Source organism: Tauraco erythrolophus, chromosome 17 (genome assembly GCF_009769465.1).
Source record: "Tauraco erythrolophus isolate bTauEry1 chromosome 17, bTauEry1.pri, whole genome shotgun sequence".
Classification (NCBI taxonomy): Eukaryota; Metazoa; Chordata; class Aves; order Musophagiformes; family Musophagidae; genus Tauraco; species Tauraco erythrolophus.
In genome coordinates this window covers 14,339,004-14,366,602 of record NC_141481.1, presented here as the reverse complement: position 1 = coordinate 14,366,602, position 27,599 = coordinate 14,339,004, and the positions used below count along the sequence as shown (strand labels likewise).

The 27,599-nt window shown below is 43.7% G+C and overlaps 2 protein-coding genes across 5 annotated transcripts in view; one reads left to right on the top strand and one right to left on the bottom strand.

The window, feature by feature from the left end:
• Window positions 1-22,823, top strand: part of ARHGAP17 (Rho GTPase activating protein 17) — a 47,437-nt gene extending 24,614 nt beyond the window's left edge. The window contains exons 3-21 of one of the 4 annotated variants that reach the window (XM_086622609.1): window positions 2,062-2,166; window positions 2,996-3,072; window positions 4,171-4,282; window positions 4,450-4,526; window positions 5,233-5,344; window positions 6,101-6,169; window positions 6,330-6,411; window positions 8,429-8,556; window positions 8,945-9,056; window positions 9,625-9,706; window positions 10,165-10,245; window positions 11,009-11,122; window positions 11,491-11,582; window positions 11,719-11,875; window positions 13,107-13,349; window positions 15,373-15,536; window positions 15,937-16,554; window positions 17,621-17,644; window positions 21,905-21,938. In XM_086622609.1, coding sequence (XP_086478735.1) covers window positions 2,062-2,166; window positions 2,996-3,072; window positions 4,171-4,282; window positions 4,450-4,526; window positions 5,233-5,344; window positions 6,101-6,169; window positions 6,330-6,411; window positions 8,429-8,556; window positions 8,945-9,056; window positions 9,625-9,706; window positions 10,165-10,245; window positions 11,009-11,122; window positions 11,491-11,582; window positions 11,719-11,875; window positions 13,107-13,349; window positions 15,373-15,536; window positions 15,937-16,554; window positions 17,621-17,643 — 2,448 coding nt within the window. In that variant the 3' untranslated portion in view covers window position 17,644; window positions 21,905-21,938. Of the gene's footprint in view, window positions 1-2,061; window positions 2,167-2,995; window positions 3,073-4,170; window positions 4,283-4,449; window positions 4,527-5,232; window positions 5,345-6,100; window positions 6,170-6,329; window positions 6,412-8,428; window positions 8,557-8,944; window positions 9,057-9,624; window positions 9,707-10,164; window positions 10,246-11,008; window positions 11,123-11,490; window positions 11,583-11,718; window positions 11,876-13,106; window positions 13,350-15,372; window positions 15,537-15,936; window positions 16,555-17,596; window positions 17,645-21,904 lie in introns of all 4 variants that reach the window. The other 3 variants (XM_086622606.1, XM_086622605.1, XM_086622610.1) reach the window with 3 other exon arrangements.
• Window positions 22,824-23,058: 235 nt separating this feature from the next.
• TEX47 (testis expressed 47) lies at window positions 23,059-27,061 on the bottom strand. Its single transcript, XM_086622501.1, has 7 exons — window positions 26,984-27,061; window positions 26,816-26,888; window positions 25,579-25,682; window positions 25,132-25,196; window positions 24,110-24,308; window positions 23,536-23,695; window positions 23,059-23,096 (listed from the first exon to the last, which is right to left on the bottom strand). The coding sequence occupies exons 1-7, from the start codon at window positions 27,059-27,061 to the stop codon at window positions 23,059-23,061; spliced, it is 717 nt and encodes a 238-aa protein (XP_086478627.1).
• Between the last annotated feature and the right edge of the window lie 538 nt (window positions 27,062-27,599).

The window sequence follows — 27,599 nt, the reverse complement described above, 5'->3', positions numbered from 1 at the left end:
AAGCTTGGATTCACCTTCTGGCTGTTGAGCTTTTAGTCCCTTTAGTGCCTCATGTAGCCAGTGAAACTTCAGTCTTGCTATATTGGTCCTTCAACTCACCAGCCCTCCTATACTGGTTCTTTTCCACCTTTCCTTGCAAAGGCTGCTGCTGGGCGGCACAGCCCCCAGGCACAGCTTTGGGCGCTCCTCCAGGCCACAGAGAGCCCAGTCCTGTGCTTGCCCATGTGTTCAGTACAGGGCACCCACGTCCAGCAGTGGTGATTCTGTGCTGATCCTCATCAAGTCCACGTCTGTCTGTGCCTCCTTCCACTGGCATCTTCTTCCTTGCACCTTCTCCCAACCCATACCCCTGAAAGCTCCTCTTCTCTTGGATCTACTGTCTCTTTTACAATCATAGAATCACAGAATGGTTTGGATTGGAAGGGACTTCAAAGATGATCCAGTTCCAACCCCCCTGCCATGGGCAGGGACACCCTCCACTACACCAGGTTGCCCAAAGCCCCATCCAACCTGGCCTTGAACACTTCCAGGGATGGGGCAGCCACAGCTTTTCTGGGCAACCTGTTCCAGTGCCTCACCACCCTCAGGGAAAAATTTCTTCCTTAGATCTAATCTAAATCTGCCCTCTTCCAGTTTAAAGCCATTGCCCCTTGTCCTATCACTACATGCCCTTGTAAAAAGTCCCTTTCCAAGTAAAGTCCCTTTTAGTAGCCACAGTTTTTACTAGGTGCTTTAGTTGGGACCTAATGACACCTTGCCAGTTGTAACCACTTTAGGGATATACATATCCCAAGGTAATAGTGTCAAATAAGCCTGTTGGGAGGAAAAAACCTGTCATTCTTACCTGGATGTGTAACATTCTAAATGAGAATCTCTAACATTTTGTGTTTGTTTGAACATAGCAGTCTGCCTCCTCTGGAAAAAAAGACAGTATATCTCCTGCTTTAAATCCAGGTACAGTGCCCTTCACAGCTGCTAACACTGGGCATAATAACTTAGCACTAAAATTACTACTCTGCCAGCTAATCTGTATTTATGATTGATAGGAAAGCTGTGGAGAATTGTTGCCCTCCTGAAAGTGTAATAGAAGTGATTTTTAGAGCTGTATCAAAAACTAGAGACTGTTCAGGTTTTTCTACAGAGGAAATCTACTTTTTTTTTCCTTGCTTTTTAAATAGAAGTCATTCCAAAGGGCCTCCTTTTATTCTTGGTGAGTCATTAAAATGCAGATAAACTGCATTCTTTCGGTGCTGTGCATAGAGAGCTTGGTGCCATAAGCAGTTCTGTCCCAGTGCTCATCACTTGGTTTACTTTTGTTGTTCTTTGAAATAAAGTAGTCCAAATTCCTTACTTAAAATGCCTTAAAAGAACAGTTTCTTGATGTATATCTTTGTCATATTCACACTCTATGTATTAAGCCATGTTTCAGATATACTATGATAAACAGAACTATTGTTTGTGCATTGATGCCTATTTTTTTCATTCCACATCCCTTTTTAATCTCTCCCTGAAAATATTATTTTGCTTAGCATGTAGGAGCTTTGTCCTTGTATGTAATGGCCAGAGAAGAAAACGCAATAGGCGGCTTTCAGCACATAGGTTTGACTCAGTGGAAAGGAGCAGTCAGATGTCTTCTACTTTACAAGGTCACAATGAAAAAAATGAGAGTTTTCCCACAGTTTTCTCAATACATTAGTGTCTTAGATATATATCTGCGTGTGCCACTCGTCTCAGATGGGAAGCATCAACCTGATTCTCTTTTGCTGAGACGAAAAGTAGGGGCAGCGTTTTTCTCCCTCTTCCACTCGCCAGTCTTGTGAGCATCGTGAGCTCCAGCTTGCTGTGCCGCTGAGGAAAAAATGCAATTTAAATCTCCTTCCAAGCGTTTTTGCTGTCAGGCACTTCTGCTAAGCATCTGAACTTCTTGTAAGCTGTAAAACTTGAGAAACATGCAACTCAGAACTAAGTGTGGTACAGGAGGAACGCTTTCTGCTGCAGTCAGGAAAATAACTTCTGTGTTTTGTTTTTCTCTTCCTCCTCTCTCCCCCTCCTGCCGGCTAGATCGAGAGACGTCTTGATACTGTGAGATCCGTTTGCCACATTGCACAGAAGCGACTGATTGCCTGTTTTCAGGGCCAGCATGGCACTGATGCTGATAAGAGACATGTAAGTACAGTTGCCCTTTGGCTAATCTTTTGATTCACACCAGTGTGAATACAGTCTGGCCTTCTAAATACTGATCAGCTTCCATGCCTCAGATTGTCCAAGAGAAGGAAAACTCTGTGAGATCATCTCATGTGTTGGCATCATTTGGTAAAACGCTGGCTGTGATTCCCCATACAGACCAACATGACCCTGGAGTACCGAAGTAGTGTCGGGACACTCACTTGTTTCTGCAGCGTGCTGAGTACCTACAGCTTTCATAAGCTCCGACTAAGAGGAGAAGATACTCTGCAACTCCGATCAAGCTCCTCACGTTTAGAATTACCTTTGTGCACTGACATCCCCAGTTAACTGTCGATGTTTTTCTGTACACGTTTGATTTCTGCCTCTCTCTAGCAAAGCCACACATAGGTTTTCTTACAGTGTTACAATCAGAAATATTTAACAATCAAATTTTCTCCTTTTGTTGAATAATAGAGACCTCCTGAAAGGAGGACCACACAGAACGAACCTCTGCAGAGAGACAGATGACAAGCCAGTTGCTTAGATTCCAAGCTAAAGCTGTTTACTTGTCTTTGACAGCAGCTGAGATACATTTTGGGCCAGTCATTCCAACTAAAACTGAGGAGAAAGTGCTTTTCAAAGTAGCTGAGAACAGGAGTCTTGAGGCTTGAAATTTTTTGTGATTTAGCATTTTCTTAAAGTCAAAGAACAAGCTGCGTATGTGTATGATAGAAACCGTATGGAAGAGAAGAATCTTGGAGGGGATATACTGGGAAGACTGGAAAGGGTGAGTAGCACTAAGCTAAGCACTGTTCCTTCTGTTTCATAGAAAAAACTTCCTCTAACAGCTCTTGCTCAAAATATGCAAGAAGGATCTGTCCAGCTAAGTGATGAAACTCTGTTGGGGTAAGTATTTGGCTTTATAAGTTACAGTCTGTCATTTTATGGCCTGCAGCATTCTCATTAGAGACTCTGGGTACATAAAGGCTGTTTTCAATCTATTGAAACTTAATATTTCTAGATTCCTTCTCTAATCCAAAGGGAGAAAAAGTGAGCAAGCACTTCTTGAGTGATTCTGGAGGCAAGTTTTAGGCTTGCTCTGAATTGCATCCCAGAGGATTCTGATTCTCTGCTATCTTAAAAGCTTTTGAAAATGACTTTTTTCCTTGTGGATTAGTAAAATGATTATCTCCATTTAAAGTCTGAAATTTACTGTAAATACTATATTCTGCAGTTTTGCATTAATGACTTAAAATAATGCCAATTTGCATTAATGCCTTCTAGTTTAAAGTAATGCCAGTTTCCTTATCCTGGCAAAGTGCATGTGGGCAACTTACAGGAGAGTGACTGAAACAAATGAATGTCAATATGCTGAATTCCTAGAGCAAACGTGTTTCCTCATTGCTGATGGGAATTCTAATAGAGACAGTGTAGAATGACCTTAAAAACCTTTGAGCGTTTTTGTGAGGAGTTGTAGGAGATTTAAACATGGATAAAAAAATCTTAGAGAAGAGAATTTTTCCTTAGAACAAGCTTAAACCAAAGGTCAGATCATGGTTTTGGAACCTGACACTGCTGCATATGTGATTGCTTAGCATTATGGTGTTAAGACTTTTTCCCATTAAAGGGGCTTAGGAGAAAATTAAATATGGCATTAAGCAATTTTCCTGCATCTGGTGAGATGGAAGGATGGGCTTTGAAATAAATACTAACTTCTCTGCCCTTGGGGCCAGTATAATTACCTAGATGACTTAAAGCCTCCAAAAATGTTGTAATGGCTAAGGAATTTTCGAAGACAAAGGTTTAATAACACTCTTTGCCTATGCTAAATTTGCCTGTGACAGCACAGAAAATCTTGGTTTTATGCCATTAAGTAATGCCTTGCTTTATACAGCAGAGCTTTCCAAAAGGCTGGCAGATGACAAAGGGCCACCACTGTTATGTTTTGAATCTTTCTCCTTTAGTCAGTAGATCTCATATTACAACCTTCTGTAATTCTTACAGGAAAATGCTGGATACGTGTGGTGATGCAGAGAATAAGCTGGCAATGGAGCTCTCTCAGCATGAAGTACAGATCGAAAGAGAAGTTTTAGACCCACTGTGTCTGCTAACAGAGGTAAGTCACTTCGGCCTGACTGAAGAAATAAATCTGGATTTATGGATAAACTGAGCAAAAAGGGTTTATCTCATTGCTAACAATAAGACTGGTATGAAATCTACAAAATGTAGTTTATTGCAATACACAATTTAAAGATAAATGTACGCCTTGACTTCTCGTTTTAGACAGAGATCCCGAACATTCAGAAGCAGAGGAAACAGCTTGCAAAGCTGGTGTTGGACTGGGATTCTGCAAGAGGAAGGTAAGAAATAATTTTAATTACGAGGTCCTTTTCTATTCATGTGAGCTTCTTGTTGGCATCTCATGGCATCTGATCTGATGCTGGTACTCGCTTCGGAAGTGCTACTGTGTGCATGTTAATACTTGGCTGAAAAAAGACAAATGTAAGTTATTCAAATAAGAACGTAGGTCTGCTAGAGCTAAACAGAATCAAGGTTTTGGAGCTCTTAAGTGCTTATGTATAATTGGAAAAACACTGAAAATTTGCCTTCTTTCTAGTTCACTGAAATTGTCCACTTACATAAGGAATAGGAGTCTGATTTTGTTACCGTATCGAGTTTTGTTTCAGCATTGTGTTGAGCCATCTCCTGGGAAGGGGCCTAGGGTTGTTCAGCTTACCCATAAGTCCCTCTGGATGGTCTTGTGCTGTTGTGATAATCCATGTAGCATTTTCTGGGATTGGTGGTTCTAACGTATTACACACCCATGTTAGAGCTCGTAGAGAATACAAGATTTCTTGTGGATTTTTATAGTTATTTAGCTGTTTGTGAATTATGCCAGCATGCCATAAATGATGCATTTTGAGCACCTTCCATAGTTCTGTTGGAAAACTTCTGAAACTGTTGAGTTTGTTTTCTGTCAAAAGAAACCAATTTCAAGGGAGCCATAAATGCAGATTGTTGTTTAATATTAGTTTTCACCAAATGACTGAATCCTTTCTTCCATAGGTATAATCAAGCCCACAAGACTTCAGGAACAAATTTTCAAGTGCATCCTTCAAAAATAGAATCTCTTAAGGAAGAGATGGATGAAGCTGGAAATAAAGTAGAACAATGCAAGGTATGGTAAGAGGAATCTCCCTGCTTTACATGCCTCTCGTTAGCAGCAATAGCAATCAGGAGGCCTTGCATGTGGAACTGACTGTCTGATTTCTGCAGTTGCAAATTACGTGGCCATTAACAAATTGTATATATTAATGCTAGCTGATCTCTGCCTGAATTGCTTGAATTTAAGAAGGAACTTGTTTTTTTCTTAAGAGGGGTGTTTTACATTATTTTCTGTTTCAGTCTGAGACAGGAGAAGGAACTGTCTTAGCCTCGACTGAAACATTCAGGGTGTCCATGTGTTCAAGCCACTGAGTAGCTGTGCAGTGTGTGAGCTACCTGGATGAATTTCAGACTGCTGCCATAAAAGGAACGTTCTGACTGTTACAGCTCCGAGCAGTTCACGTTCAGTTTCACTTCTCAGTTGTCAAATCCCACATTATGCCACAGTTGAGCTGAGCACAAAAACCTTTTAGTAGTAAGCCTGTCTGTGTATGCAGGCGTTGGCTGGCACATATTGCCATACAATCCAGTTGTTGGCTGAAGTGGGCAACTGCTTTGCTAAATAAAACAAAATTGGGCATTTTGAAATGAGTTTTGGTTGGAAGAAGACATGTGGCAGAGTAGGTGGCTGTCTGGCCTCCTGTACTGCCTGAATTGATAGTCCCAACCTGCTGCAGGCGACACAAACGTATGTACTTCTGTCTTTCTGTGTGAGTTGGAATGCCTCTGTAAATATGGTGTACTCTTTTCATTCTTTTCTTTTTCAAAGGATCAACTAGCAGCAGACATGTATAACTTTGTGTCCAAAGAAGGGGAATATGCCAGATGTTTTGTTATGGTGAGTATTTTTTCCAGTGTAACTTTGACTGCAGCACGTATGTGCATAGGCACTCATACTCAAAGATTACATTTTGTGTGCTAAACCTTCTAGTCTTGTATTATGTGCTCATCAGAAGCTAATGCTCTTTTTGTTTTTAAAATGTGGCTTCTGTTCTCAGTTATTAGAAGCACAAGCAGATTACCATAGAAAAGCATTAGCAGTCATAGAAAAGGTCCTACCCGAAATTCAAGCCCATCAAGGTAAAGTAACCTGTGCTCTGGCTGATGCTTCTCCTTGCCTGTGCCACCTCTGCACAATGTTCTCCTCCTTTATCTTGATTCTCTTGCATGCAGACTTCTTTAATAAGGCCATTTTGATCTACCTAACAATTTTACATTCCCAGGCATACTTCCATCTTTGTGTTCTCTGGAGTTCTCCAGCCATATTTTAACACACTAATAAAATATTAAGGATCTGTGTGATACCCAAGAGAGTAAAGGAAGGATTTTTCTATTTGCTTGCACTTTTTTTCTTGATATCATGTGACCTGTTGCTAATTCATACCTGGTTTCTTAGGCGAATGAAGGTTTGATTGTGATTTAGGAACTCCTTAGGGTCCTTGCTTCGTGAATGGTTGCGAGATGATTAGCAGAAAAACTCCCCTTATTCTAAGGAGCTTGACTTTTCCTTAATTCCTTTATGCAGTCCTTTCTCCCAGTGTGCACACTGCACTGCAACTGGGAATACCAGCAGTTAAGACCAGTGAGTAATACAGCTTTGCCTCTTCGCCATGCTGCTAAGTTTTCTGTTGTCAGCAGGAGTTAAGGTGTATCGTTCATGGTTCGGGATGCAGGTGCACTGTGTGTGGTTGAAATTGCTGTCCTAAATACTGGCTCTGTGCTCGTGGGCTTTGAACAAGGTGTAGGCTGAACAAAGTCTGAGAAAAGTACAATCTGAGCTGAGCAAGGCTCAAGTATCTTCAGTTGTAAAAGGTGAACCTTTAGGCTAAATATATCAAGAAACAGGAGCATCTTGCTGAAGGATGATACAGAATATCTGTACTCGGTAGATCTGATGGGAGACAAGGTAGTGCAAACAAATAATGCTTATATAGCATCAGGGCTGCATTAGGGCTGTATGGAAGGTTCTCTCTTTACAGGTATGACTGCTTTAAGTTTGTTGTTGCTTAGCCACTTTGTATGAACTTTTGATATGACAAATGCTTCAGAGCAGGTCAGCCTTCCTGGAAGGTGGGCCAGGGGGCATGGTGTCTGAATGGTCCAGTGTCTAAGATTTAAGTGTGAGGTGTCACTTCAGTTGTGTTTCTGGCTGCAGTGTAAATTACTGTGACTTTGAGCGACTGCTGAGATTTCTGTTCCTGTAACTTGCAAAACTGGGGAAAAAAACACGTGCCTCTCGTGGTGTGTGAATGAACTAGACAGCTGAAGGCTCATGAGGGATATAGTTGATGTGATTTTTGTAAACAAAAAGGGTAAGTTAGATCTTTTGCAGAAGCACATCGTGTCTTCAGAAGTCTCTTTCTTTTGAAGTCTTCATCTTTCTTGACTTTTTTCCATGTAAAAGGAATAATGCATCTGGACTAACAACCTTTTACATGTGCATTTTTTCAGTTCAGACAGCAGAAATGGGTGAAAAATTAAATTGCTGGAAAAAAATTCACATGAAACTTGTGCCAATTTTGATTTTGAGTTAAGCAACAATTGAGAAATTGAAAATTTGTGCAAACATTAGTCATCAGCTGTTAACATGGTAATTCTAGTGTAAAACATTGGGGCTGTTAATATGCATTTTTAAGTTGCTCATTCCTTAAATCAGCAATAAACTTTGTGGTAACAGCTCAGTTTTTATCCACCTTAAATACAGTTAAAACTGAGATCAGCCCAGGTCCTGCAATCTGGACCAAAATTTTTCCTCAAAAGTTCTTGCAAACTTAAGCCTTTTGGTGTCTTGGCAAATGGGAATTAAAGTAACTTACAGCCATGTGGAGGCCTACTGGGACGTGCACTTCCAGTTACACAAAGGATTTGTACTGGGTATTCCATCCAGAAAGATGCAGAAGTATTTTTTTTTTTGTTCAACACCAGCAGGCTCACTTTCTCTTCACTCGTGATGCAAGGGGCTTTACCAATCGAGGGCTGTAAAACTTCTACTGTATTCTGAAAACTTCTTTGCTGTGCTGGAGGCTTTCTGGTTTGCTTGTCTGGGACGTAATTCAAGTGTGAGATTTTACTCAGTGTTTTGATACTCTCCAACTAGACAAATGGACTGAAAAACCAGCTTTTGGAACTCCATTAGAAGAGCATCTGAAGCGCAGTGGTCGTGAAATCGCAGTCCCTATTGAAGCCTGTGTAATGATGCTGTTGGAAACAGGAATGAGAGAGGAGGTAGGTGATAGCATGTCGTGTGCTGTGAAGGACAGGGAAAAAGAGCCCAGTGAAACTCATGGACTGGTGTCTGTACTACTTAAGTTGCTTTAGTATTTTTGTTTGTTACCATAAATGATAGGTGTTTTGCAACACAACAACCTTCAGCACTGTTTGAGGTATCTTTGAGATACTAGAATGAAAAATTAGGAGTTGTCGAAGGGTGACAGGTAACTAAAACATCGTTAGATGGCAGTGACGTACTAAGAGCCACCCAGGTTGTAACAGTATAAGGTGAAGACACCAAACTTCAAACTGTTCTGAACGAGGCTGTCGTAAAACTTCTGCTGTTTAATGCTTGCACTAACATGTCGTTACCAATCAAATACATTTGATTTTCATTGTTCAGGGCTTATTCAGAATTGCTGCTGGAGCCTCCAAGTTAAAAAAGCTGAAAGCTGCCTTGGACTGCTCAACTTCCCAGCTTGATGAGTTTTATTCCGATCCCCATGCTGTTGCAGGTATTGTGAATGTTCTGAATCAAAACCAGGTATAAATCGGTACAACACAAGTTTATGCTGTTGATTTGTCTGTCAACTTGCTGCAGTGTAAGGAGCTGATCCTGCAGATAAACTAGGAATGAAAATTGGAAGTTTCCCTCATTGCACAAGGTAACACAAATAAGTACAGGGTAGGGATGCCTGTCGCACTTGATGTATTCACGTCTGCGTGACAAAGCGGTGCTTAAAGTTCAGGTGATCACAGTGATCCAAATATCATATTTCCTCTCAAGACACGTGCTAACATGATCAAGGGAGATGAGAGCCATATGTAGACCTTTAATAAGGCCTTTGTTCTGAAGAGATAATTCATAGTCTTCTAGTACGTGTTTCTGTCAAATTACAGTAATTACTGGAAGACCTTTTGTGTTAAATGTTGGTCAGATACACTGTGGAAGTGTCAGGTCTTCCCACTGTCACTGGAATTTGGGTTCTGTTGCACAGATAATTGCAGACCTGAGGACAGAGCTTTGAAAGAAGCCAGGACACGCTGGTTAAGCAGCTAGCCTGTTTCTGCTCTGCATTCCAGGTGCCTTGAAATCCTATTTGCGAGAGTTGCCAGAACCTTTAATGACCTACAGTCTATACGAAGAATGGACACAAGCTGCAAAGTAAGTGTACTAATGATGGTTGTATAGGCAAACATTCTACATGTTTTTATCAAATTTGGTTCTTCATATATGAATCCAAAATTAAAGACCAAGCTCACACAGTTTACTTTCTCATTTCTCCTCTAACAGGTAAATATGTAGCAAATTATCAAATTATTTTAAGTGTTGTGCTTTAGCTTAATACTAATTGCACAAAAATGTGGTGAAATATCTATTTTATGTTTAAACATAAGGGCTGCTTCAGACTGACTGCATGGTATTGATGCTTAAGCAGTTTTCTTTCATTGCAGGTAGAGATAATTCAGGGATTTGACTCGCAGGTTGCTGAATTACTGGTTACAAAACAGTGCGTTGATTTGGCATGAATGGAAGGTTATAGAGTCATCTCTTTGTTCACTGCAGAAACAACAATTTTCTCATCTGAAAGTAAGATGTAATGGAAATTTTTTTGCTTTCAGTATTCAGGACCAGGATAAGAAGCTACAAGAGTTATGGAGAATTTGTAACAGATTACCTAAGCATTATCATGCTAATTTCAGGTATGTACGAACATCTGTTGATGTGCAGCACAGCTGCTTCGCTTGTAGAGTACCCTGTTTCAAAGCTGATTAACGAAAACTCTATTCCAGTTTTTTTCCTTGGCCAGATTCATTTAGCTTTATGAAAGGACATCCTGTTTTATCAAGAAGTTGGTGTGTGCTGGTGGTGGTGGACTTTTTTCAGTCAAGTTAATTCACTATTGACCGTGAGGAAATAGTGATGCATAGAACCCTCCTGCTTAGCGGTCGTGCTGTGGGCAGTAGTACCTGCCTTTTCACCAGCTGTGCTCTTCAGTGTGTTTTCCAGTCTTAGAAATCACCAGGATGTATCTTACACATGTTGGTTTTGCCTTTGGTTTTGCCTTTTGGGAATGGATTAGAACAAAACCAACTCTAGTGACTCCTAGAAGTGTGGAAGTTCCATTACAGGATATGAAAATAGCAGTTGAGAAGGCGTTCTCAATCTAAATGTGTGGGTTGTTTTTTTTTCTGAAAATGTAATAGTTCTGTAGTTCTATTTTTCTAAGGTGGGAGATGCTTTCTTTTCTACTTTTATGTAGAATTTATCAATGTATTCCTACTTTTCTACTTTTATGATTCATGAGTAGAAACTTAATAGCCAGCTACCAAGCAAGAATGCTCTTGCTCTTTATTTCTGTTTTGTTTGGAGCTATCTTTACAAGTTCTTGAATTTTTACATAGTTGCTTTCAACAAGAAGCACTCTTAGTTCCTGCTGTTTAATTATTTCTTTCCTTTTTGTAGGTATTTAATCAAATTTTTAGCAAAGCTTGCACAGAACAGCGATGTTAACAAAATGACACCCAGCAACGTCGCAATAGTCTTGGGCCCCAACTTGTTATGGGCGAAGAATGAAGGGTGAGTTGTTTTAGGAAAGCTGCAAAACAGAACTTCCATGAAACTGTAGAATTTCTCGTCAGATTGTTTTAAATCGTGTGGGCTGTTCACAGCAACAGAGTATTTGCCTAAAAAGTGTTTCAAATGTTCTCTCACCCTGTGCCTTCAGATCCTTTTAGGCATGCATCTTTTTAGGAGTGTTTTAAAAATGCTATAAATGTTACTGAATAGTCTAGATTTCATCAAAGTGTGAAGTTGCTCTTTATGTGGTACTTAGGAGTCTTGATAGATCATGTTTAGTGTAATTTGCCATTTAAGTAATATAATTTTTTCTATTTTCTCACTTTGATAGAACTCTGTATAAAGTCTTTTACAAATTTCTTGTGCAGATCCCTTGCTGAAATGGCAGCAGCAACTTCAGTCCATGTGGTAGCAGTTATTGAGCCAATTATTCAGCATGCAGACTGGTTCTTCCCTGGAGGTAAATTCTTGCCATAGTTAAAAGAATTTTGTTTTTGTGATAACCTTACACAGGTAAACTTCCAGTAGCTTTTTGCAGTGAGGCACCATCTTGTACATGTCTGTCTTAGGACGCATTCTCTCTGTCTCTCTTTCAGATCAAGATTTCAACGTGTCTGGGGCATTTGTTGCAATTCCTGCTGTTAATTCAAATCACTTGTCACACACTGGGAATGAATATGAATCTGGGACACTGGAAAGGAAGAGGCCTGTTAGTATGACTGTAACGGAAGGGGATTTACTGAAGAAGGAAAGGTATGTTTCATTCTCAGGTTAGGTTTCAGTTATTATCCCACTCCTGAGAACTGCACTACTGAGGAGGCTGTAATCAGGCACACTTTTATTGGTCTCAGGAGGTGAATTGCATGGAAATATTACAGATAACAATAGTGATTTATTCCCCACCCTCCCCATGTTGTTGCAGCCTGAGGAAGGTTCAAAGGTAATGTACTGGTATTTGCTTCTGGTTATAATCTATGCATGATAAAAAACACAAGCAGATAAATACTGCTTCGAATTACCATTTTCCTAGTACAGATTTGGGGGGTCTAAAATCCACTGAAACACAAGTGTGTACAGTAGCATCTATCAGTATCTAACTTCTGATATTCCATGGCTTCTTTTTCAAAGCCCATAAGCTGAGGTGGTGTTACCTGGTGCCTTCATGATAAGACTTCTGAGTTGATGATGGTACAGTATACCACAGCAAACAGTAGAACGCTAAAAAATAAACATGAAACTTGCTGTTTTCCCATATAACATGTAGAGTAACGCTCATTTATTATCACTCATATCGTGAGTGTTCAAGTGATGTGCTGTTTTGTTATTAGCTGTTTATGCAAATGTTAGATTGTTACCTGAATGTTAACTGTGGCTAGCCACATGCAAATTTATCAGCACTGACAGAAGAAGAAAATAAATTCAAGATTTGCTGTCTTTAACACAGCAAGAATAAAATTCAGTACTAGAAGGAATGTGCTGTATGCATTCTAAAATCTATTAGAATTTTAGCCTGTTTATCCATAGTTCTCCTTTAAACACAAATCATAGTGTGTATCCAGCACCTTCTTTCCTCTTTCTTGAGGTCCGTGCTGCAGCTTAGAGATAGTGTGTAACAGAAACAAAATTCATGTGGCAAAATATGTTCAGCGAGGAGGTGCTCTGGTCTGTAAGGAAATGTGTGTATTTACATGTAAAACTACTGAGTGGTTTGAACTCATTGTCGTCAATGTCTGTCCTCAAATGTAATTGAGTAGCTCGTTCCACTTTTGTTTAGCTTGTCCCTCTGTGGATAAGCCAAGTAGTGTGGCATGTCTTAACATCAGTGGTGTTACATGCAGAAAGCTGAAGCTCTCCTTGTTGCTGCTTTGCATGCTGAGGAACAGGGGGGCATTTGTCTTTGTGGGTTGTAACATCCAGTTGTCCTGCTGCTTTAGTTACCCGGTGTCGGCTGGCGTGGTGTGTTTACTCTCTCTTCTTTCTGTAGCTTTGGTGTCAAGGTTATGGACTTCCAAGCGAACCCTCGGAGATGTGGCACTATAAATAGAAAGCACACATCCCCAGCTTTCCAGCCACCACTTCCGCCCACGGAGGCTGGCGTGCTAGCTCAGTCTGGAGCCGAGCAGCACTCGCAAGCTTCTGTGGCTGAAACAAGCCCAGTGGGTGCTGGTTTTGCTCTCTCTGCTGGCACAGCAGAACAGTTGCAAAGTCAAGGAAATGAGGATGTCAGGTAAGAGGCATGGCTTCTGCTGGCAGCGGCTTGCAGGCTGTTCCAGCAGCAAACTGAGGTGTCAGCTGTATCTGCTTCACAAGGCAGCTCTAACTGGAATGCGTGTTGTCATGTGTGAAGCCTTTTCAGGTGTGGCAGGAGCACTGTGCAAAAGCTCTCTTGCCATGCATCTTGTCCCAGAGTCAGTCTTCTGAAATAACATACATTGTTTTGTATGTTCCAGAGCTGGTCTTCTAAAATAAGAGAATTCTTGAGGGGGAAAAAAAATGATGATGAAAAATACTAAAAAACACTGTACTTATACCTACATTGGCATTTCCAAGTTATACTCTAAAGAGTCCACACAGTACGACTGTCAGTTTGCTGCTGAAAGAACAAAACCTGCCATTGGCAATACTAGAAACCTGTTGGTCTTGTTTGTTGTTTCTTGTACACGTTATCTGGATGTGTCTGGGTTTTTTTGTCTGTACCAAGTGTTAGTGATGACCAGACTTGCTTGCTGGAAAGCTGTAAGTCGATGTATCATACTTCAGTACTGGTTTCTTTAGGACAAGCACGTACACAGGCTTTTTGTGCTGCTCAGTTGAACCTGTGCAATCATGTCCCTGGTATTAGTATACATGGACTCCAAGACTAGTGGCAGTAGCCTTGACTCTTCCTTTAATATATGGTGAAAGCAGCACTTCGCTTTCAAAATTTCTGTGGTCTGAGTGATGTGATAAACCACAGGTGAAGGCCTGCAGTGCTCTCCAAACATGGACCTCTCGCACAGCATCCTGTGGTAAAGCACCCCCATGGAGTCTGGTGCAGCATTGACTCCTTTGCACATAGGTTTTGTTCTTGGGTGATGTTTTTACAAAACCAGCTCCCCGTTCAGAAAGCCCCTGCGGACTAATACTTCCTCTACAGATGCCTTTTGTGGCAGAGGCAGCTAAAGCAAACCTGAACTTCAGAGTAGTGTTTAAAATCTGCACAGACTCTGTGTCCAAGTACTTGCAATTTCCCAACAGCATCTGGAGAAATGAGGATTGTAATGTGCCAATAAAGTGCTTGAAAGTTAGTCCTTTTGCGATGAGTAAGATGCTGTAAGGATAGAGAAACGAGTGAAGAGGCAAGTGCACAGCAAGAGGGGGGTGCACTGCCCAGTACTGCCTCAGCTGGTTCATGCTCCAGTGCTGTTGTTTACCCCCCAGTTCTATTGTCTTCGTAGCCAAAGGTTCAGTAGAGCTGAGTTGTCCTGATCTGAATCTCAAAGATTTTACAGGGATTGCTCCCTCGAGACAAATTCTGGTCTCTCAGCGAGGTGAAAGCTTGGTTCCAGGTAGGGTGGAGAGAAGACTTCAGCCAGCCAACAACGGGAAAAGAACCACTGCTCTCTCCACACTTGGCTCTTGCAGTCCTGGGGCCCTCCCAAGGGCTTCTAAAGGCTCCAGGGACTTCAGCAGTGAGGACTTCATCTGCCTCACCCATATACTATATGTAGGAAGTTGGTTCATGGCCCCTGTGGGGTTTTTCCCTGGCAGAACTTCACAGATTGCTGTCACTGGGGCCGTGGTAGCTGGGTCTGCCAGGTAACTGCCAGCGAATTGGATGTGATACTGGGGCAGAATGTTTTGAAAAGGCTCATGGTTATAGGGGTGCTTGAATGAGGAAATTGGAGAAGTAATTTTATATGGGCTTTCGTGTTGGGAGTCTGTTTTTAAAAGATCTACAAATGCACTGAGGGCGTGTGAGCGTGGAGGTTCCTGGGTATCCGTTCAAAGAGGCACCGTGACACTGCAGAACCACTTGGATTTCCGGTTTAATTTGGGTCATTAATTGTTTGTACAGGCTTGCCTACAGCCTGCGGGCCACTTCTTTGACGTGCCGTAGTGCTGTTAGTCTGTCGGTAAATACCCCCCAGTGCAGGCGTGTGCGAGGCTCATATCTGTAGTGCAGTTCGTAATGTAAACCCGAACGGGTGCAGCTGGTCGGGGCCAGGTGTTTTACAATCGTTTTCTAATTTAGGATTTTTAATTTTCAGCACTTCGAAATCTAAGGACAACACATCTGCAGCTACTCCTCCACCCGTGAGAAATGGTGGGCACGTGGGCACTGCCCAGAACCAGTCAACAAGTAGCACTAATCAGCTTTCTGTTAATCAGCCACAGAATGCAGCAGGTCCCAGTCCCCACTCAATGAGGAGAGGTGTGTTTTTTCATTTCATTTTCAAGCCACTAAGTTCCAATTCTTTATGTACTGCAGAAATGCTGGCTAAAATAAATTAATCAGTATCTCTTCCTGTATTCCAGACGGTGGTTTAATTTGCTTGCATTTCACTAAGGCCTAGCTAAATGCATCTTTAGACTTTTGGACTCTTTCATGAATGCTGGTAGTAGTGTTACCAATGCTGGTTTACAAAATCAATCAAAAACTGTTGATTAGTAAACACATTTCTGTAGCTTCCTGTTGATATTGCTTTTATATGATAGTACACCATTTTATTTTGATAATGTACTTGAGTATTCTTTTGTGCTACTAATTTCTTTCTTTCAGGGTTTTGGTTTCACAACACACAACCATGAAATCTCACCTCTTCTCTTAACAGCAGTTAAAAAGCCTGCGCCCGCCCCTCCCAAGCCAGCCAACCCACCGCCAGGGCAGCCGGGAAGCCAGAGCTCTGCCCCGACTGCTCAACCACCTTCTGTCTCTCCAAAACCACCTGCCAGAAGTTCTTCTCCTCCTGCTCAACATGCAAACCAAGGAGCTGCTCAGATCTCCGCTTCCCAGGTTTCTGCATCTCGGAGATATTCCAGCAGCCTTTCCCCAATACAGGCTCCCAGCCACCCACCACCACAGCCCCCAACACAGGCAACTCCTCCACTGCAGCCCAAATCTAACAGTCAAGCATCGCCTCCTGCTGCACCCAGCAGTGAGCATGGACCAGAGCAGCCCTGTTACACTCCTCCGCAGACTCCAACACCACCAGATACTCCCCCTCTAGGAAAACATGCTACTAGTTGCCCATCGTCACAGCCACAGCCATCTACTCAAGAAACCTCCCAGTCTCACTCTCCACCGCAGAGTGGTACGCTGCCGAGGCCACGGCCGGTACCAAAACCCAGAAATAGACCCAGTGTTCCCCCTCCGCCTCATCCTCCTTCTCAGCTGGCTGGAGATGGCATTATTGCAAATCCCACGCAAACAGCTTCCAAAATAGTAACAGGTGAGTAGATGCTTTCATATTTGGTGTTTCCTCAGGGAGTGGAAATGAAGAAAATAATACCTGTAGCTGTAAACAAATTTTGTGGGGGGAATCTGAAAAGCACAAGTAACAGTTACAAGTACTGAATTGCTCATTTCCAGTTAAAATGCCCCCCCACCTGTTCCGTGCACGAGGATTTGGGGGCCCTTCCTCAGCGAAGGTTTTGATTCCTGAAGCAGAAGGGTTCAGGGGGAAGCGTAGATTAATTAGCTTGCTTATTTTTTTCCTGCTTTGGAAACAGAACACTATTATAGCAACCATCTCCCTAGGGCTTTCTCCAGGCTCAGCATCGTGGCAGTCTCAATTATGCTTATACATCTGTTGCCAAAAAGCAAATATTTGGAGGAGGGAGAAGGTGGGGCCAAGGATAGCATATTTCAGCAGATGCAGAAGATAAGAAACTGGTGAAAGTGGTCACTGATTCGTGTTCTCATAGACAAGATACTAACAGTATGTGTAGTAACATTGGGGTTGGAACTAGATGATCTTTGAGGTCCCTTCCAACCCAAATCATTCCATGATTCGTTAGCAGTGAGTGTTTTACCTTACGAGAACCAAGTCTTCTGATGTGCTTTTAAGTTGGACATCCAGAAGCTGGAGAATCACAGGCACTAAACTGTATCTTAAGTCAATTTCTGGAAATCTCCTCATAGTTTATATGCAACCTCCTTTTTCTGTTTTGAAACATTCATCAAATAAAGAGAAACTTTGTCTTCTCACAGGAACTTCATGAAGCTTGTAGTAGATAGAGATAATTTAAGTCTTGGGGGGGGGGGAGGAATGTAGCTGCTGAACACAGTCAAAACTAGCACATCTTGAAATGTTCTCCTGCTGAGTTTCTGCTTATTTTAGGGAATTTTGAAGAGATAATGCGTAGTAGGAGACTAATACTTTTAAATCTACTTCTATTTAATAGTGGTTAAAACTTTCCAATGACAGTGCAGCTTCTCTAGAATAAGACTAATGTATTAGAATGCAAATTATAAATTCTGTTGCCTAACAGCTTTACCCCATGGTGCCTTCACAGGTGGGGATGGTTACTGCGAATAAGGTTTGTACTTACCAGAAACATGCAATATAAGCTAAAATGCTCCTGCACAGCAATATTTTATTTGTAGCTTTATTTTGTATATGCGCTTTGGAATATGTGCTCTCTGTCAACTCTGTGTTATCTCATTACCACATATCATTCTGTTTGTAAGAGGTTTTAAGACCTATGCTGCTTTATTTTAATAGTCCTGTGAACATCACATTGCTCCTTAAAACAAATTGTAAAAATAACTATAATGAAGTGAGTAAAACTTCACACAAAGTCACCAGAGCTACTAGTCCACAAGTCAAGTGTGAAGCAGTGACCTGTTTAGAACAGGTTCGTTCTCATCAGTGCAGGCAAATACTGAAGCTCATGGTTTTTTCCTACAATCCAGGGTTTTATGGTTGCATTTTAATGTAGCTTTCACTTTAGGTTTTCAGTTATTTTTAACTACTTGGAATTGATTTGGCAAAATACCTGTTCATGTGGCTAAACCCCTGTGCAGAAGAGCACCCAGCAGCATCTGCATTCGGGCATGTTTGCATTTTGTCAGCTCCAGCCTCGCCATAGTGCTCGTCTGCTCAGTTGCAGCTGCCAGGTGACACGTCAGTAACCCTACTATTCATAGGCAATGGTCAGAGCTGTTACCTTTTCGAGGTGACAACTGCATGACAGGCTGAAAGAGTTGATGCTGTGTACCTGAATTATCTCAAGATTTGACTGCTTACAGGAAAGATACTGAAATTAGTATTGGATTGAGAAGTCAGCTGGAAGTCGTTCTCTTAAATTTGAGAAACTAGCTGTAAACAAGCTGCTTAGCAACTAAAAAGTAGCTTTGCTTTTTACAATAACTGACTTTTCCTTATTATACTTCCGTTCTTTTTGTCAGTATCTTTAAAATATGGGAGCAGTGTATTTCAAAACTGAATCTGGGAATAAGGCTGGGGGTCTGGATCTTTACAGCACTTACAAATAAGTTAAGAATGGGAACTGTGCTGATGAGTCAAACTTCAAGGAAAGACTTACCCTTAATTGCCAAGTCATGTTTCGTAGGCTGATCATGTTTGTTTTCCTTTTGGACTCTTTCTGGTTCTGAGGAAATTGCTTTAATGCCAGCAGACAAGCAGGGTTTGTTTTGCCCCAGTGTAACTGGAGAAGTGCTTGCCTTCTGAATAACACCCAGCTGGCATGCAGGGGGCTGCTTCCTCAGTGGGGGAGTTCAGGTTACACAGATGAAGCCTCTGCCATAGAGGAGTGACTGGAACAACTGAGGCTGGAGATGGACTGAGTTACAACTCAGTGCTGACTCCTCTTCAGCACAGTTACAGGGGTAAGAGGTACACAGCTGTCCTGTAGTCTGGGTACAAATAAAAAAAGCTATTGGAATCAACAGTGTTAAAACTGGAGAGATTTGGTGTCATTCCTTTCAAGTGGTGATGAAGGTTTCTCTAGCAAAACTGATAAAGGAGCCTAGAAAATCTGTATGTTTTGCAAAAAACCCACCACCTGGGGAACAGCTGAAGTGATACTGGGGCTTACCTGCAGCAGTAGGCTCAGTACAGGATTGTCCACCTCTTCCAGGTCAATCTTTTTTTTAAAGGATTAATGTCTGTTCTGAATTAACACCACTGCATATTACACAGGAGTATCTGCTCTAACGTTTACATGTGCACATACAAGCACTTATAGACTGACATACCTAATCCACAACGTGAAATAGCCCGTTTGAATTTTAATAGTGGAGCGAGGGAAGGCAGATGGGAATAATGGAAGCCAAAATTAAGATACCAGCAAACTTTATAATATCAGAACAGGAATTCTGAATTGGTTTTCAGGATTCTGTTGAACTCCTTTGTCCATGTACTGAATGCCTCAAGTTCTATTTATGGTATTGAATTAACAAGCCCTAGAAGAAGAATATTCTAATCAAAAATTTTATTAAATAATCTAGATGTTTGACCTGCATTCAGTAGGAACTGTATTGGAAAGTTCAATGGTAAGGAAAAGGCATCTGATTGGCCAAACCTGTTGCTAACCCATAATCATGTGTGTGCTAACGCTCCCTGCTAACCCGTCACGGTAACCCTGCTTGCTTGCGTTGCCAGCGGGGCATGCGACAGCAACGCCTGCTTGATGCTCGCTCCTACATTAACCTACTAAAAGTATCGGAGACTGGAACGTGTCCAGTTGTTCCCATTTGGACCAGCCAGTTCCACATTGTGCTTCTTCCACGTACAGAATATCCGCCCTAGCAGCGTGTTTTGTGCAGAGGTTCACTTTGTGTTCCAAGCAGCTGTACCGTTGTGTGTCACAAATACTCCTGTCCTGGGTCACCTCACACTTGGTCACCTCCTTTTCTGATTCATCCTCCAACGAGCAGCCCTGGTAGGGAGAACTTCCGTGCCTGCCTCTGGAAGTGAAGTCCACCTCTTGAACTGTACTTCAACTGAAGGGTGCAGGGTGCAGTAGGTGCTGTTAGGTGCCAGGGGGAGCGCAGAGCTTCTGTGCTCCTCTCTTCTGAGGTCAAGCTCAGTGTGGAACATTTTGAGTAAAAGAAAAACGCAAGAATAATTTGGGAACTCACACAATTGCAGTTTATTCTTCTATGTAATATTCTGTTAACAACAGTAAAAATTACTAAAGAAAGAAAAAATCTAAAGTTTAAATCTACTGACCTTAAAAGTACTTAAATTTTCATTTATTGTAAAAACAGCAGTTATGCAGAATAGCAGGGATAAAGGATGTTATGAAACTTGGTTTCGTGGATCAGGGACTTATTTTAACACATGGATGTGAGGCTAGGTGGAAAGGTTTGGTTTTAAAGTAGTCCCAGTAATTATTTCTTCCTTGTTAGCAAAGGTTTTTTGCACAGTGATCATCTCGTAGGTGCCACGAGGCACTGCTCACTGGGCATAGCCCAGTAACCAGGGCACTGACTTTCAAAGTGAGAAGAAAGGTTGGGGAGAGAAATCTATTTAACAGGCTGCCCCAGCTGATGGTGTTTGACAAGTCGTACCAGTACTGATGTTTGTTCTGTGCCTTCTGGATGATTTTGTTTACCACTGAAACGCTGTCTTGGCAGAACGTGGGGCTCCCCAAGACTGTGATAACAAGACTTGGGAGAAAATTTGTAGTTCACGCCTCGTAAGAATCACGTTTTTGGGACAATCGCAGCAGTAGGGATGAGAACATTTAACTGTCCCATGCAAGACAAGCCCGTTGGTGTCAGGCCACACGATGATGGAGTTCCAGCTGCGACAGGACCGTGTCACCGAGTACGGAATGATACTGGCTGGCGTGGGAGTGATGGCCCGAGGGGGCACAGGAGAGGCTGCGCCCGCACTTCAGTTCTGGGTCTGCTTTTGCCTTTCCATGTCGTTTAGCTCAGAAACTTTCAACTTGAACGTTTATGAAGTAACTTGTGGGCTAAATTTAAGACTTAATGCTTGAGATACGAGTCAAAGTCTTTATAGGATGCCTGTCTATACCACCTATGTTTTAAAAGCAAGGCATTTATTTGGATTCTTTAATTTAAGTGATCTTTTCTACTTGGAACAGCTACTGGATTGCAGTAAGTGGTGTTGCGGCATATTATAAATCGGCTTTCCAAAATACTGACTTAATATTTTCAATTACGTGGTTTTGAACTGTTAGGGATTTTTCTGGCCTTCTAACTACCCGGGCAATCAGTCACCAGAACTGCAACGTTTTGAGGTCCTTCGTGGACACCTCGGCTTGAACAAAATTCTCCTCCTCTCAGAAGAGGCAAAGAACATGTTCCCTGGTAGGAAAGGGATTTAATCTGCATTTGGTTTAAATAATCTCTTCCTCTTGTGACAGTGCCTCCTTTTGGCACCACACGTGTTCCTATTGCTTCTAAAAGCCATAGGTGGTGGTTACCTGGCTGATGATTGAGGTGCCAAATTTTTTTGCTGTGTGACCATTGTGTGTTGACATGAAAGCCTGGAGTAGCATATCGCACTCTCAAGTGGCATTGAGGAATCCGATACAAAATCATCCTTCCTGTCTTCCGTTCTTCAGAAAGAAATGTTTTTCTTTTCTTGTGGACAAGACTGAGAAAAGGCCCGTAGGAGAAGCAACTCATAAGCTTTTTACTTCAGCTTAGCCATTTGGTGTCCATGTGTGCACGTGCACCTATGTGCCAGCCTTTGATCTTTCCTTTCCCTTTTCTTTCTAAGGAAACGCACCAGAGATACACTAGTGAGTAAGGTGTCACTGTCCAGGCTGCTAAACTTGCTGTTCCATTTTTTTGTGCAGACTCCAATTCCAGTATTCAAGAACCACTTCCAACCCCTCCTTCAGAGCTCCTTACAGAGACAGCAAGCAAAGAACTGCACAACCACCTCCTGCTCGATATTGACAACGATACGGAAAGCACTGCTCTGTAACGGAAACTCTCGGACTGGAAAGGTTCCTCTCCTGGTGGGAAAACTAACAGACCTAACGGTGAAAAGCTTCTTTTGATGATCTGGCAAAACTGTGTAGAGTTTGATTCGTGCGTCCCGAAGAAAGGGATTTAGCCGTTCAGAAGAAGTTTAATGATCTGTGTCTCAACAATGGTTTTCAAAATCTTGGATGGAAGGAATTAATTACCGCAGAAACTTGCATAGGAAGCATAATTGCTGCTGATACAGGGGGTATTAGCAGAAATTCCAAATAAGAAGCAGAACATTAGTTATTTAAAGTGCATGTATTATGGAAATAATCTTTTTAATGACACGGTTAGACTTTTATTTCTAGTTCTTAGACGTTACAAGGAGATGCCTTGCAAGAGACATTCCCTCACTGATTTGCTGCAGATTCTTTTTAAAACATGAACCAAAAAACGCCGGAGTACTGGTGGTGACTGCTGGGTATCAGTCGCCTTGTCAAAACTGTGGATGTTCTCTAGTGCCTTGAAGGACTGTCATACCGTAGAAGGAAACTTACTGTATCTTTAATCATTTCATTGCTACTTAATGATCAGTACTTAATACTTATTTCATAGTTATTTGTATTAACCAAGCCTGCTTTTGTTTATGTGAAACTTGCAACTGTTTCAAGATGAAACCGTGGAAGTGGGGTTTTTTTTTTGTGCTTTCATGGAAAACGGTTGAATTTTGAAAGAACTTTGAACAGCTGTTTGGATTTGTCAGTTGGGTGAACATTTTTAAAATTAAAGATTGTCTTTTGTCAACTCAAGGCATCTTTATTCAAGTTTGTCAGTGGTGTTGCTCCCCGTGGACACTGAAGGTTACACAGTCGGTCCTGGGCTTTGCAACTCAGGAGGTGCTGGGCACTCAGCTTGTTCTTCTTTGAAGGACCACGGCAGAAGCACACTGGGAATTAATATGCATCTGTTCTCTAATGTGTAGCTTCATGTGAAACACAAATGAGTCCAGCTGCAAAGAGAACACTGGATGTAGGCTGTATCATGCAGAGAAATGAGAGGGAACAGGCCATACAGTTTCTGCAAACGAGAGGGAGGGAGAAGAAACCAGTCAATCAAGGTAACATTCCCGTAACTAGTCGAATTAATTTATTTAACCTGTAAATTCCTTAATACTCCATAATACATGTTATTGAAGTTATTCAACTAGACCTCAGGCTTGACTACCAAATAAAAACTGCATTTCATAAAGGCCTTGACACAAGACACATTGGTTTATTATAGCTGCTGTCCTCTCGATGCTCCAGTTTGAAATCCCAGTGGCTGCCCAGTTGCTTGCTGGTCAGACATCTCTTCAGAGGGAGGATGACCCCGGTCAGTGGGGGCAGACCTGCCTTCCTCTGTCACTACACCAGCACTGCAACAAACTCCTGGAACTCCATTTGCAGCGTTAGGAGCCAAACAGTTCTAGTTCTGTTACTAAATTTGGTGTTCATCTCTCAAACTGTGTGCAGCGTACCTGAATCCAGGGCAGGCTGTGAAGGACTTGAATAAATTCTCAAAAAATCTTCTGGACTTGCACATTCTTCAGCATTATACAAACAGTTAATCATCTCTGCCGGGATCAGCAGCTCAGGTGCAAGAGCGTGTACAGTCTCATGTGTGTCCTCACTGTCATCCTTGATAATAAACAGCATATTTCAGTGCAGTTACAGTGAGAGCACGGGGCTGTGCAAGAAATTGGCCCAAAACCTCAGGGCTAGAGTTACTCCCTTATTTACCAAACCCAACTGCATCCTCCGTTCCCAAGAGGCAGGGGCAGGAGGCGATGTTGGGTATCGGTTTCCAGACTTTCACCTGGCTTTAAGCTACGTTGGTGCCATCGATGAGTTCCATCAAGTGGCTGCACAAAGGAACCCCACAGAGGTCTAGAAAGCAAGCCGCAATACAATGAGGCTGTGTAATGCTTTAATGGTGCTTCTAGAATCCTCGCAGGTGTAAACGCTGCTTGAAGGACAAGTGCAGCTGCTCACTGGGGGGATTTTGGGGGCAAGCCAGGTGAATTTCGTCCAGCCCTGTTGTTTGAAGGTTACCTCAAAACTCCGAATAGAGGCTGCTGCCCGGAGTAGGAGGGTGAGGCACTCTGTGACCACCTCTGCCGTAGACCGTGATCGCGTCGAGCCCTGCGGGCACGTCACGGGAGACGCTGCTGCTGCCACGTACCAGTCTGGGAACAGTCTGGTGGGGATGTTGTGTGCCACCACTAAAACTTTAATTTCCTGGAGTAAAGCACTGTGTGGAAAGAGAGTGAATTCTATCCTGAAGTACAGCAAGGAGTTTTATCGGGCAGTCAGGTTTCACAAACTAAGCGAGTTGTTGTTTGCGTTCCTAGAGCTGTGCTGGAGGATTGTACGTGTACGGCACGGTGCAGCCCTCCCACCCCAGCCAGGAGAAAAAACCTTTTCTAACCGTACTCTGAGGTACTGTGCAAGGGTCTTGAGCAGGCTGGTTGGGTAAGAAACAACCAAAAGAGCAGTAGGGATTTAATAAGCAAATGCAGGAGTGGGATGGTGGCTTGTTTGACGGGAATTCCCTTCACAGCAAGGAAAATGCAGCTGTCATGAACTTGGATTTCAGTGAATTGATATGGGGCCCCTGACAACACCCAGGTTCAGCTGAAGACAAAGACTGCCTGAACTGTGGGACTGGCTGGTGGTGCTGAAAGGGCAAAGAGTAGGCTGGAAGGCAGTGACTAATAATTTTTGGAATTCCAGTGCATCTACAGATGTTTATAAAGCAGGGTACAGAAGCGATAACAGCCGATTTCTAAGGAAGGAATTTTCCTATTTTCTGAAACCTGTGAAGGCTGTTGACAGTTGAAGTCTTCGTGTCTTGAAGACGATTCCAACTCAGAGGGTGGGCAAGAGCCTGCTGTCCGCATCCAGAAAAGATGTGCCATGTTAGCTGGCAAACGTCAGCTCCTCTGTGGTCAACAGGTACTCGGTGGGAGAATGAAAGGTCGATACCATCGTACCTAATTTCAGCTGAACCTTAAGGAAGTGTTCTACCACTTTGGCTAAAACTTTGTTTTGTCTGAGTGATACAAAACACTTACCTATGACCTTGATTTTGGAGAGAAGCTAAATCTTGGATGAAGAGATGGATTGTGCTACTGCAAGACTGCAGAGGAAAGGGTAGAGTTTTTACATAATCCCATACTACAATCTGATTTCTGAATATAAAAATAATTCATCAGCTGCCCTGCATGGGCTTTCCCTTTGAGTCACAGGCGCCGAGGACAACGCACGTTGTTCCTGTTACGCCTGACAGAACATGTCATCTTGACTGTCAGAACAACGTTCTGGGGCAGTGATCTGAAGCATCAGTGGGGCGAATCCCAGCGTGGGGCTGTGGCACCCCCCGCGGCATTATTCGCGTCTTTAAGCCTATGTATGGAGTAAGAGATGGTTACACGTTTGCAGTGAGCTCCATCTTAAAAGCCAAATTTGTACAACGACGAAATCGAGGTTACTTGATCCCACCAGGAATTTATGTAACTTACCTCTACTACATGACAAATATAGCTGGGGGAGAGAAGTAGCAGCCCCGAGACTTGTTCTCTCGAGTGGTCTTGTAACGCATTTTCAAACAACCTTCTGTGATAACCTTGTTCCAAAAGAAAAACTGGCAGTTTGTTAGATGGCTTATAGCGATAGTTGCTGCAAGTCATAGAATCACAGGATGGTTTGGGTTGGAAGGGACCTCAAAGATCATCCAGTTCCAACCCTCCTGCCATGGACAGGGACACCCTCCTCTACACCAGGTTGCCCAAAGCCCCATCCAACCTGGCCTTGAACACTGCCAGGGATGGGGCAGCCACAGCTTCTCCGGGTGACCTGTTCCAGTGCCTCACCACCCTCAGAGTGAAAAATTTCTTCCTTAGATCTCATAGAAATCTCCCCTCTTTCAGTTTAAAGCCATTTCCCTGTGTCCTATCACTACATGCCCTTGTAAAGTCAGTGTTGTGTGGTCTGTTCTGTGTTCTGCTCTCTGCTGCCACAGAGAGCACGTTCACAGATGATGCTTTTATTGCTCACAAGAAACAGCAAAGTGCTGCTGCCATGGGAATCTCCTCCTGAAACATGTACCACTGCGATTCACTCCAGCTCCTAAAGCTGCACCAAAACCTGCAATGTTTCAGTAGTCTAAAATTCCTACTAGCATTTGTTTGCTCTGAAGATGTAGCTACATTTTGTTGCTGTAGAGCACTTCAGAAGCGTTGTGCGTGCAGGTGACCCCCTACCTCTGCAGGACCTTGGCACCAGCTGATAAAGCCGATGGCCGTAACGTACCATCCCATCAGACAGAACACTCGGTGCACATCAGCGGCCTGAGAGGGTCACACTTAAAGTTGGTTGCAAAAACCGTGTCAGGCTTTATTTTTGACGTCTCTCTCCCCCTTAGAGTTTCTCATAGTTGTTTTATTTGCTTAGGGAGGATTCCCAGGTGACAATTCTCTTTATGTGGTTTAACAAAACAGTATTTTCTTAGTTTGTGGGCTCGTCTGTACCACTGCCCCACGCTGCCCGTTACGTTTCTCCGTGCACGCGCCGCCGCGACCTGTTGTAGGTGATATTTGCTACAACCATCACTACCGGCTGTGTTTTATGACGATGACCGTGCAGGGCGGCCTTCCCCAAACCCGGCGGGTCCCGCCGGGCGCAGCCCCCTCCTCATCCTCCTCGGCCGCCCCCGCGGCTTTGCGGGGGGCTGCGCGTCCCTCCGCCCGCGGCACCCACCTGCCACCGCCACCGCCGCCGCCGCCTCGCCGCGCCGGGCCACCACCAGCAGCCTGTGCAGCGGGAACCGGCTCTGCGGGAGGAGAGAGGAGCGGGAGGAGCGGAGCGGAGCCTCGCACCGCCCGGCCCTCGCCGGGCAGCCCCAGCCCCGGCCCCGCCGTCCCCCACCTGCGCGGCGCGGCGCAGCCGCTCCCGCCGCACGGCCAGCAGGCTCCGCCGCTCCGGCGCCGCGGGCGCCTCCGCCATGGCCCGAACCGAGGGCACGGACCCGCGGCCCGGAGCGGCTCCCGCTCTTCGATGCGTTTGGCCGCGGCTGCGCAGCCCCGGGGACGCGGACCGGTCTCCGGTGATGGGCGTTGGGCGCGCGGCCGTGCGGGCAGGACGGCTGCGGGGTGCCCGGTGAGCCCCGGGAGGCGGGGGGTGCCCGCGGCCCCGGCGGCACCTGCCGCGTTCGGGCCGGTGCGGGTGCTCCGGGTGTCCCGGTGCCAGTTGTGGGGCGGTTCCCACGCCGGGCGCTGCCGGTGGGCGCTGCCGGTGGTCGGTGTCGGCTCGCGGGCGGCCCCGCTGCCTTGGCACTGCGGGCGGGTTCGTTAACTCGGCACGAACGGAAGTGGCAGCAGCCCGTGAGCACTAATTGCACTAATTGTACGCGCGCTTCTGCCCGCTGCACTGACGGAGGACGCTGAAGTGGCACGGCTGAGCCAACATGGCACGGCTGAGCAGCATGGCACAGCTGAGCAGCATGGCACGGCTGAGCCAGCATAGCATGGCTGAGCCACTGTGG

Bases quoted from the DNA above. Each gene is read 5' to 3' on its own strand.
- TEX47 (XM_086622501.1), bottom strand. From the start codon at position 27,061: ATGGCGGAGGCGCCCGCGGCGCCGGAGCGGCGGAGCCTGCTGGCCGTG. The intron at 25,197-25,578 runs GTAAGTTACATA...TTTCCTCTGCAG, and splicing joins ATATTTGTCATGTAGTAGAG to TCTTGCAGTAGCACAATCCA. The intron at 23,097-23,535 runs GTACGCTGCACA...TCTCGTTTGCAG, and splicing joins ACAGCCTGCCCTGGATTCAG to AAACTGTATGGCCTGTTCCC.